We start from the raw sequence: 11,655 nt of genomic DNA, 5'->3' as shown, positions 1-11,655 counted from the left end.
TGTCATCGGTCAACGGTTAGGTCGTCAACCAAAACCTGAAATTGTTTTCTTCGCACGTGCTTGCGAGGACAAGTGTGACAAATACAAGTGACATCACCGAAAAGATATGATTAATATCTCATCACCAGCTATTGTTGTGAATGTGAATGGATGTGGACGAACAAATTGAAAAAAGTGATGATTATATTATTGTCGTAATTAGCGAATCGAGTGCAAGTGGAAGAGGAAGAGGAAGAAACGTTGATGGCGACCCACCGGAGCAAGACGCTTGTATGTATGTATGTATGTCCTTATGACTTTGCGTGCCTGTATGTCTGTCCACCTGTCTGTCTGTCTACCTGTATACTCTCTTCTGCATAAATGAGAGGGAATTACTTTCCTTGGTGTGAGGTCTTTTGGAATGAATTATATGAAACACAGTTGCACGACGTGTCTTACGGGGGGGGCATAGAAGCAAGGCAATACTAGACATCTAAGTGAATGTGCGCTCTTGCCTCGCTCCTCTCCACTTCATGAGCGATGTGCCTACTCGCTTTCGGACCTCTGTACTTGACTGTTAGGCCGCAGAACCCTCCACCCCGTCTGTTCACCTGTCCGTCTGTCTGTCTGCGTTGTGCGTGTGTGTTTACGTGTATACGTACGTCCCCCAAGAATCTGAATCGACTCTGCGGGCGGTTTGCTGGGCTGGTGCGAGAGGGGTTCGCCCGTAAGTGACACCGCGTGGTGATGATGATGATGATGATGAACAGTATGCGTTACCTGGGCGCACGTATATACGTGCATGAGTGAATGTGTGTCAGAGTATTTATGTGTGTATGTGTCAGCAAGTAGATGTGTATGTATGTGCGTATGAAATGTGTGTGCCTATGCGCGAATGCGCTGTGATGAGTTGTTCGACGAAAGCGGTAGAGAGGGCGGCAGAGAGGACTTGTGTGGTGCGGAGGTCTTTTATGTGCATCAGGTCACCCCCGCTTGTGCACCGCAGGGGCTTGCTGGCCCGCTGACCCCTACCGCGACCCTTTTGTGTGCATCTCTGTATTGTGTGTGAGGGGTGTCTATTTTGTTTTTAGCATCTCTCTGTTGCAAATCTGCTTTAGGCTTGTCTTCGTGAATGAATGTATGTATGTATGTATGTATGTACGTTTGTTTGCGTGAGCCCGGGAAGCATAGTACAGTCAATGAGCATTTCACCGTTTTGTTAATTTAAGCCCCCGTCGTTTCCTTGGCCAACGTGTGCCTGTCTTCCAGTGGATGTGTTTGGCTTGTGCCGGCTGTGAGATTGGACATGCCTGTTGCTGGGCTTGCCTGTGTCCTTAGGTATGATAGAAATAATGATAGCAAGGAGGCGAAGGGATGTTATGTACGTGACTGATTTCCTTTTCTGCGACGTCAGCTGTGTTTTCGCAGGAGTCAGGTACGGCAAGGCAGTCGGGCCAGCTAGGCAAGGCAGTCGGGCCAGCTAGGCAAGGCATCCAGAGCAGGCCTGCTTTACTTTCCCCTTCAGTGCTAGGAGTTCTGTGCTAGGAGTTCTGCGGACCACGTCTCCAAGAGCATAGTCACCACTTCAACAGCGGAGCCTACCTGGTGGCGGCATCCTCATATGTATGCGCTCGTGCTCTTCCCCTCCTTCCTGAGGACAGATATGTACTACGCAGCCTTACCGCCTAATTAGGCCGGTAACGTTACTTTTAAAATCTTGTGCAGCCCCAGGGAAACATGGAAGTTTGTGACACAGCATTCGTTATTTGTTTTTGCGACTTTTCAGCTTCTGGTTCTCGTTCGGGCGCTGATTAACTAAACTTTCTAGATGTGGGGTGAGCTTTTGTGCACCTACCGGGTACTAACGAAGTTACCAGGATTTGCCACGCACGGTGAACGGTGATACCCTGCCTTGGCTTCATGTCTTTGTAAATTAGTTGGAAAAGGACTGATAATGGGTCCAGTTGAGCGCGAGCTGGACAAGCGAGCTGACACTATGCTTCAACCTCGAAGGACACTCCAAAATCCAGAAGATCAATAGAGGTTACAATCAGCTGATGAAGCATTGCCCCTTCAGGGTACAAGTAGCACTAAAACGATCAGGTCCGTACGATAAGACCCAACTAGGAATCAGACCAAACGCAGTACAAGGCTTATCACGACGACAAACCATAAAAGCAAAAGAAAAATGCTCAGGAAGTCTGACCGAAATCACAACACATGTGAGGATCCCGTGCAGTTCTTCAGATCAAGACCAAACTCGTGAGGGTTTTTTTGGGGGTTCATGACACCGACAGCCTTGCACTTCTTTGCGTGCCGCACTGTGTGCAGTTGTGCAGTATGGCCCGACAACATTGAAATGTTTCATTAGTTGTTGTACCAGGTTTCCGACCACGTATCGCTTTCTTACTCTCGGAGCCGTCATCCATCTTCGCCGGGATGGTGAACATCGACTGTCTTCTATGCCTGTCACTAATGTAACGCACTACTTAGAAATAGCCAAGGTCCCCATAGCACGCATAACGCGGTCTCCGTGCTAAAAAAAGACGTGTGGGGCCTGTACGACAAAACATAGAAAATAATCATTGCGCCGCCCTAAAAATCAAAGCTTTTGGGACGTTATTCGAGTAGGCATAATTTCTATCGTATTATGCTGAAATACGTCGCAACCCTGTTACAGGCGAAATAGAGGTACGACTGTTTTCAATTTTTCTCGTTCCGCGTCAAAACACTGTTTTTTCCCAGTAATAATATACACTTTACAATTCTAGTTAAGTTGATGCTTTTAAGATGGACGGCACGTGCGCCTGGGAGAAAATTCAAACCCCGGCTGATTGAGTACACGCTGCTGTTAATAGGTGATTCCGCGAATGGAAGCTTGTTTCGCAACTATGGGCGTGTGTTACTCAACTTCAGCTTATGCGTAACCTGTTTGTCCCGCTTACCGTCTTTCGAGGCGGCTTTGGTCAGCTGAACAACACATCCGCCGTGCTAGCAGCTCACGATATGCATTCGCGCTCTTCCTATATTTGTTTAAAGATAATTTCAGGATTGATATCTACTGCTTGACAGCTTGATGGATAAGCACAAGACACCCATGCCAAAAGTGGGGTCACTGCTGACAGCTCTGCCATGGCCAAGGCGTAGTGATGAGTGAAATTGTGAGTACACATTTCATGTAAAACGGCGTCGGGCATTGCTGAGGCTTTCGCATCTTTCAATCCGGGCTTGCCACCTAAGCCGACTGAGCACACTGTTACTGGGAGAACCTAAGATAATGGAAACATCATCATGTAGGGCTTACTTATTTGGGCTGAGGATTCATGAGGGCTGATGGTTATTGTGAAAAGAAGGAAATGTTACCGCTCAAACGTTGCACCGTTGGAGCGGTAACATTTGCAGTTCGCTTGTTCAGTCAACGTCGCTAACATTAGGATTACTTGGTAGATCTACAAGATTATTACATCTAACCGCTCTGTTAGCAACCAGCCCCCCAAACGGCGCGTATATAGTCGCAAAAGGAAGCGACGAAACCTTGCCTACAACGGACGCGTTTGCCGAACCCTTTGAATGCATGCTCCAACATGTACCGCTATTCGTTGCCGGAGTCCAATAACGGAGTAGAAGCGATCGATTACAGCACGCATTAAGCTGTCTGCAATCGATGACTCCGAAGTCCTTGCTATTGGCACAGCTGCACAACGAAGCACATTTAACGTTACCGCAAAAAAATTGCAACAACAAGAACGGTGGAGAGTTAAGATGGATATGGATGACAGCAGAGGCGGTTATGCTAGAGCTTCCTAACGTGTATCTATGCTGTGATTTTCTTTGTTGGCTAACCGCGGGGCTCCCTAACCGCGAACTCTAAAGTCGTTTTTAAGTTTCCATGGTCAGTTAGGAAAACCCGGCGCAATCTCAGCAGTGCCAATTCTTTCGCATCCTGTACCGCGAGCGGAATTTGTAGTTTAATGTGTAATGGTTTTTCCAAGGAAATTTGTGAAGGTTACTTATCATGATTATGTCAGTCAGCCGGCTCAGGTCGGTTGGGCACTGAGTTCGTAGGCAAGAAGCCGCGAGTCACGCTTCACGCGCCGTAAATCAAGTGACAAGACTTGTTGGAAATTTTTGAAATGGCCGTAACAACCCAAGCCTTCAGCTGACCCTCAAGGCGCAATCGACGACCATGATTGCGCAATTTCGTTACTTTCTGTATTCTGCGCTCCCTCATTCCTTTTCCTTCTATCTCAATCTATCGTTTTTCTTGTCGTTTTTGGAGCGCCTTCACAGGTGCCACTGCACACAATTCCAACCCATTCAAACACCTTCCAAGCGCACCGAATCTATCCATCCGTCAAGGTCACCGCCCGTCCTCCATCGCACGCTTCTAATCCTGAAGCCTGGTAGAAATCTCTTCACGCCTCCAAGGGGGCAGCTGCGACACAGCGCCAAAATAGGATTTGGGCCGCGCAGCCGCCTGATGCTCGCCGCTGACCTTTTTGACGACCCGCCCTTACACAAACCCATCCAATCCTGAAAAACCCTTCTATCGTCACCCGGGGCCTGCACCATATGACTTGGTTGACTTGCCTGCGGTTGGTTCCTATGTAACAAACTCGACCGCGTGCGCTGTACATATGCCGTACGTACCAACGCTCCTTGATCAGCCGCAGCAGCAGAGCACAATTACGAGGTTCTTCTATTAGCCTAAAACCTAAAACCATTGCGCAACGGTGCTTTTAACGCACTATGTTTTACTTGGTGCCTGCCGTACCGTTGCCGTACAAGGCCATATGTGCCTTCTGTGCTTTACTTGCTGGCGGGATAAATGCTTTTTTCTTATATATTGCTTTTGTATTCGGGCGGTTGGGTCCTCGGGGCATGTCAATAATGTTGGGGGGTGTACGGTGTCTAGCGTGATGCGGTTTCCTTGGGCTTGCGGAAGCTGGTATCGGAAGAAAAATACTGCTGAGATTTCCATCTTGGTCGTTTCCCTTGGTACCGCAACGATGGCGGCCCCAGCATGCATTTCGTGTTGCGTGTTCTAAGCATCGCTCTGCACCTAACTGTTATGCGTCTGTGTTGTTTGCCGTGACGCACGGGCCTGTGAAAACCCTAAAACCCTAAAACCCTGACGAAGAGATGTTGCTCAAGAGGAAGCGATCCCCCCAACATTAAAGAAGAGGGGCTCGTGGAGGCGGGGCCCGCTACCGCCGCTTGATCTGACAGGTAGTGTGTATGTGTATGTATGTATGTATGTGTGTGTATTTGTGTATGTATGTGCTGAAAACCTGGCTGCAGTGGTGATGCCGTACATTTCCAACTTAGGGTTTCATCATCACCTGCTGCTGCCCTGCTATTGCTGCTGGCGCCACGTGTGTGTGTGTGTGTGTGTGTGTGTGTGTGTGTTTGTGTGTCTAATTGACCTGAGCTGGGATTCGAGGATAGGCCGAAGTGGGTGCACGAATAACTGTACCGATGCTAGCTCAGCATCATGTCAGCGACATGTCAGCGTTTTCTAGTAAATACTGTAGACATATCAAGGTGTGTATTGCATGTGTGTATGTATCTATGTATGTATGTTTTGATACGGCGAGAAGTAAAAGGCAGTAAATGCCAAAGAGGGGGGAAGGAGACGACGGGGATTTCCCCAGTCACTAATTACCCAATGCCATGCAGCGGAGTCTGTACGACAACTGGCGCGGGGAACCAGATTAAATACACACACACACTTGCAGTCGTCTTCCACAACGCGTACCACTCCTCGTTAAGGCGTCAATAATTGGCGTTTTCGTCCATCCGTATGTTCGTCTGTCCGTCCTCAAAGGGTAGGAGCAGGCATCAGATGTAAGATGTTTTCCATTCTCTCACTTCGAGGATCCATGATAATGGAGAGCAGACTGTCGTACGAATTGCGACATGTAACGACCAATACAACAACCACAACCACCTCAGACTCACAATCAACGTACTGCATCCTTACGGAAGAGGCGGTACGACAATGCCAATGCGGTTGACATGCTGATTCATGACGGCGTCCTCCCCATCCCGTTAGGGGCGTTCAGGGCAGTTATGGTGGTTGAGGCGGTTAATGGTGGTTGGTGATGATTATTGAGGTACTACCGGTGGCTGCGGCGGTGAGCGACGGCACCTCGCTGGCGCGAAAAACCAGGATGAGCTCGCCAACTCTAACGACGTACGACGTATGTTATACGATTAATACTCGGTACGACAATCGTGGCACCGGCCTTATCGTACAAGAAATATAAAGTTGCCGTTTTAAGCTCGCCGCGCTTTTCCCGGCCCAGAGCATCCGGCGCAAAGAACCAGGATGAGCCGACATCCGCCAGACCAACAAAAGCTGTATGTATTCGTCGTACTGTACGGCAGCACGGCATGGCTAGTTGTAAACCCCCATATGCATACAAAATACATTAACTGTTGTACCAACCTCTAAACACACCCGTTCCGAGCGCCTGTAAGTTATCCATCCATTGCCGTACACTCCATTCCATTGCTGCCTAGGTTTGCCGTACAGCCGCAGCCGTCGCCGTCGGTGCCACAGCCTACTGGGTGTAAGCATCTTGGCGCAAGACGGGGACAGAGCCACACAAACACCCGACGTACGGTACTGTCTGCGTACGGCGAGACTGCGTACCGTACGGCTAACACCAAAAGACCATTGCCAGGAATCTGCGCGGCCAAAGGACTGTCAACTCTCCCCCCACAGGCCGGGGGTTCGGCTCCTTCCAAAGTCAATCGTCGGTCAAAAATGCATGCGTACCGGAAACACCTCGCAGTACGACACACAGGCGTGCACGCGCGCGCGTGATACACTTGCACCTTATCATACACACATACATACAGACACACAATCTCATACACACAAGAAGCACCGAACGGCCTTCTTCAGGATGTTCGTACACCTCCTGCTTGTTGTCAGTGGGTGTCCGAGTCAAAACTAATCGCCTTGGAGGATCCCCAGGTTTGCTTGGGGGCTGTAGAAAAGGAGGAGGAGGAGGTGGTTAGAAGGTGGAATATACACGGTCGCACTTAGGGACTTCAGGAGTAGCAGAGGACGCTCGTGTATATGTGCAGATGTGTATGTGCGTATGTGTGTATGTGCTGTCAATGACATCGCCGTTGTACTACACCTCTCCGGGGGCTATTAACATTCCCCTTCCCTCAAGGAATCTCTGCCGTACAGCGGCGCGGACTTCTATCCAATCCAAGACATCATCACGCCCCTTCACAGTCTCTCCTCTCTTGGAGTGTTAGGAAACGCACAGAGACCACCACAGACAACAAACATACGGTGATGCGTTATCTGCGGCAACAGACAGACAGACAGACAGACAAAGAACAGATAGACGAACAGGCAAACATGCCTCAACCTGCGGTTCAAAAGGACTGTAGGCGCATCGCGCGCTATTGCACACAGACGGATAATGTCTGACCCTGTTCTCAAACGTACCGCGATTGGGGGAGCCTAATTGCCTCTAGCGCTACTTAGTTGAATTGTTCAAACCCTATAGCCAGCCATGAATGACTGAAAAAGGGATCCAAGAGAATTTGCCGACTGTATATTAGCCATCCTACCCCGCGAATCCTCCTATGCGTGTAAAGATAAGAACCGCCGGAAGCTACATCTACAGCGGTGTTGCCGTACCTGCCGTACAACACACGTCACAAGCTCCCATTCGGGAATTCGTACTCACACCGCCCTCCGCTCCGGCAACCTCTGTTTTCACACCTTGGCCGCATAGCAGTCCATAAACAGCGCCTTTCTGTTATCATTTTAGTATTTTTAATATGCTACTGCTGCTGCTGCAGCTGTTTGTTGCTTTCAACATTTTTTTCGTTGCGAACAACCTGCAGCTGCTGCTGCTGCTGCTCCTCTTGCGACGACAGGTATTGCTGCTGCCACGGCCATACGTACTCGCTGCCGTACAGTCGTACAGCGTCACAGTACCGCTACCTGCCAACCCCGGGGAAACTCATTCATCACCTCAACGCACACCCAACACCCAAACGAGATTGTTTACGTAGTGGGGAAGGTGTATGTGAAGGCGACGCTATCCCCCAGTAAGAAGGGGAGGAGGAGAGAAGGAAGGCGCAAGATGGGGGAGGAGGCGATGGAGGGAGGGCGGGGAGGAAGGATGGGGGAGGAGGCGAAGCAAGGAAGGGAGGAGGAGAATGGAGACAAGGAAGGGAGGCGGGAAGCGGGGAACAGATGCAGCTGGAGGAAACGACGGAAAAGATCGTAGCCGGTAGTCGGGTCAGGAAGCGGAGCGCCGCCCCCAACCCCACTCCATTCGCCACCTCCACCCCATTCCATCCTGTCCTCCGTTCTTGTCGTACTTCCCTCTTATCGTACATCATCGACGCGCTTCTTACTTCTTCCGGACCGCGTTCGCGTAGATGGCGGCATTCTCCGGGTACAGCACCCGCCCGCTGAAACGAACCCACTCCAGGAAGGGTCCGAAGTTCTGTCCGGCGTTGTCAGGGCGCTCCATGGTGATGAGCACGCCGCCGACGGCAGTGGACGCCAGGCTTGGGGGGAGGGACCTCCTGTTGAAGCCTGTGGGAACTGGCTTGTTGACGCCGGACTTCTTGGGCGGAACGCGAACAACAAGGACGGACTGGCACATAGAGGTGTCGTCTGTGACGTTCCAGACAGTGCGGCCGACGTTGCCGGCGATGGCGCCAGTCGGCGGGTACACCCACTTGATGAATTGGATCTGGGAGGAACGGTGCGGGCGATGGTGGGGATGATGGAGGGAGGAGGGGATTTTGATGCGGATGTTTTTCTAATGAGAGGGAAGAAAAGGAAAAGGAAAGCAGCTGCGGAAAGCAGCGGAAACGGGTGAGAAAGTTCAGTTCAACCTAAGCCCTAACGAAACGGGCGGAATTCCAGGCTCCAGCATTCAGAAAATTGATCATTTTTATTAGATAAGTCAAGAATGCTTCATAGAAAATGTCAACAATCTTGAAACATGAGGCTTCACAGCAACATTCTTTACCGAACCGCCTCTCCAACCCACTGTAACTCCAATTCCCAAACTTCACACTCCAAACTCGAATGCATATCATAATTTGAATGTAGAAAACGACGGACAACAGAATCTTCTACTAACCGTGATGATGCCCGAGTTCTTGATTTGCTTCAGGTAGATGCGAGCGATCTGCACAGGGTCCCTGAAGAACACGGCGACCTGCAGGTTGGAGCGGGTGGCCTTCCACGCGAGCTCGCAAGCACCGCACTTGGCCGGGCAAGGGGTCTTGGTCTGGTCCACAAGTTGCAGCGCCGACAGCGGCTTCAGCTGCTCACGGAAGTCGGCGTCATCGTACCACACAAGGTCCCTGTGACGTCATTCCGTACAGCAGTTAGGTGGCCGTGCGAAGAACAGGTGCCGTGCCGATGATGTGAAGGGGTTGGTGGCAAGGACGCTGATCCAGGTTTATCAGGGACATTAATACGGCGCAGGACGCGAGAGGGAGAAGGAGAGGGAGAGGGAGAGGGCCATGGCAAGGGTGATGCGGGGGGGGGGGGAAGCGAGGGGAGGCGGGTGTTTCGAAAAGCGTTTTTTGAACGCACCTCGTCTTGCCAGCGGCACCGTAAGCCGTCATGTTGACGACCGAAATCTTGGTAGATTCTGACTTTGGCGGGGGGGGCGGGTACGTGGCGCCGACCTGGAGGAAGCGGCGCACCACCTCCGCGGCATCGTCAGCAACATCAGCGGCCGCCGCCAGGACAGAGTCAACGTTGAATGGGTGCAGGTCCGCATTGCCCTGCTTAGGGGCCTCATAACCACCTGAAACCAACGTAATGGGCACGAAACGGGGTTAGTGAAATAGCGGTGTGCGGTAGCGAATGACATCAGCATTAACCAATGCCTCACGAGACATGGCTGCGAAGCTCTGGACTGCGGTGCTGCACTGCTAACTAGTATTAATTTGATAATAAAAATTAATGTTAATGAGCAAACCTAATCAGCACCAGAGGGCCATACGCGACCTCGAAGTCAACTTAACACGTCATTTCGGGCGATAAGGCAGTAACACCGGAATTACCGAGGCAATCGGGACGAGCCATACGCGCTTACGCACCTTGGGCAAACTCCTCCACAAGCTTCTTCAACAGCAAACCCCACTGCTCCTGCTCGCCGTCCTTCCAGCTGTAGCCCATCCAGACAACGGCGCCGGGGACGGACACCTTGCCGAAAGCCTGCCAAAGTAGTGTGTCAGAAAAAGGCGGTTTGTCTTAGCGTACCGATATTGGATAATTATTAAGACCGTGGCGGCAAAGTAACTGAAGCAATGGTTAATTACCGACATATCGAAGAAGTGCACCGCGCACCTGGACAGCAACTTGCGACTCGTCGCCGATGCTGGTGTAGAGAGGCACAATGCTTGCGGAAGAATCCTCGTGGCGGCACCAAGACAGCAGGGACGTCGTCTGCGCGTTTTCCAGCGACTCGGGCCATTCCTTAACGCTGACGAAGGACGATGCAAACTCTGTAAGCGCCAACTGCTTCTCAGCGTTAGCACTTAGCTGCTTGCAGGTGGACCAGCTACCTGCGACACGAAGGGACAGGGACACAGCTCATTGCCACGATGCGAAAACAAACAAAAGTGGAGCCGAATCGCCAAGGCATATTTTCAGGTTTAAAGGATAAAATGAATTTCACTTGACGTCACGCACCTTGGTAGCCAAGCGACTCCTCAACAAAGCTGCGAAGAGCCTCGCCCTGGCCGTGATTGGCGTCCAGCACTACCACCAAGCCACCAGACGACAGATACGACGAAATCGCATTCATGTCCTCCACAGAGCTGTAGAAGCTTGGGCCGTTCTGAGCAGGGATGATGTACGCCGCGGGGGCGTCCGGGCCAGACAGCGTTGGCTGGCCATCAGACGACCGCACGTCGAAGCCGAGCTGCTGCAGCTGCCGCTCCAGGTTCTGTGGGCCATTGTCCCAAGACAAATCAAGCACACCATTGCTTGCGCTCATGTAGAGAGCCACGCGAGTCGCCTCGGCATGGGCAAGCAGCAGCCCGCCACAACAGACAAGCAGCACAGCTAGCCGCAGAGGACCAAGGCCCCGGGCGCTGGCCCTGGTGCCTGGCGTGTACATAGCTAACGGCTCGAGGTAGTCGCTAAGCAACAGGTTCACCAAGAAAACTTCGCAGCTTGGCGAGAAGAGGTAGGACGCGGCACGCAATGAACAGACGCTAGCAATCTAAGCTTATATACCACCTAGCCAATGGTAAAAGGCTAGGGCGGTAAGGAAAATTGGGCGTCCAGGCGCTTAAGTATGGCAAGTCGAAGTCGAAGGCGATTCGGAGGCGGGCGCCAGTCGTACGATCACCAAATTGACTATGGTTGCATTGTTTGCATGTGCAGTCATTGGAAAGTTTAAGTAACATAATCGGAGGCTCTGTTTCAGCTGTACAATCCTTCTCCTTGCACGCTTCGCTGTATGTTGCACCGCTCGCTGAGTTATTCTAACGCAACGCTGCATAACAGAATGCTCAGGTTCTCGTCATTATCACATCAAATTGAAGCGCATGTGCAATCAGGAATTTTTCAAGCCAATCTTGAGCTGAAAAAATGGGGGAGTTTGTGAGTACCGTATCTAACTCACAAGATCATTGGTCGAATTAAGGCCCCCTATA

General features: G+C 51.2%; 1 protein-coding gene across 1 annotated transcript; it reads right to left on the bottom strand.

Annotated features, from left to right (window-relative positions):
• Positions 1-5,576: 5,576 nt before the first annotated feature.
• On the bottom strand, positions 5,577-11,247 carry VOLCADRAFT_107521 (uncharacterized protein). The gene is made up of 7 exons (XM_002957016.1): positions 10,685-11,247; positions 10,340-10,557; positions 10,090-10,207; positions 9,715-9,794; positions 9,578-9,672; positions 9,117-9,342; positions 5,577-8,720 (listed from the first exon to the last, which is right to left on the bottom strand). Exons 1-7 carry the CDS (start codon positions 11,112-11,114, stop codon positions 8,373-8,375), a joined length of 1,515 nt encoding a protein of 504 aa, XP_002957062.1. The 5' UTR covers positions 11,115-11,247; the 3' UTR covers positions 5,577-8,372.
• Positions 11,248-11,655: the final 408 nt, after the last annotated feature.

The sequence above is a fragment of the Volvox carteri genome (assembly GCF_000143455.1).
Source record: "Volvox carteri f. nagariensis unplaced genomic scaffold VOLCAscaffold_68, whole genome shotgun sequence".
NCBI classification, from domain to species: domain Eukaryota; kingdom Viridiplantae; phylum Chlorophyta; class Chlorophyceae; order Chlamydomonadales; family Volvocaceae; genus Volvox; species Volvox carteri.
Note: the sequence above shows the minus strand (reverse complement) of the source record. Positions and strands in the feature narration are given on the sequence as shown.

Coding starts and splice junctions, on each gene's coding strand:
- VOLCADRAFT_107521 (XM_002957016.1), bottom strand. CDS start 11,114: ATGTACACGCCAGGCACCAGGGCCAGCGCCCGGGGCCTTGGTCCTCTG. Junction 10,558..10,684: donor GGAGTCGCTTGGCTACCAAG/GTGCGTGACGTC, acceptor TTCGTGTCGCAG/GTAGCTGGTCCACCTGCAAG. Junction 10,208..10,339: donor AGTCGCAAGTTGCTGTCCAG/GTGCGCGGTGCA, acceptor CTACTTTGGCAG/GCTTTCGGCAAGGTGTCCGT.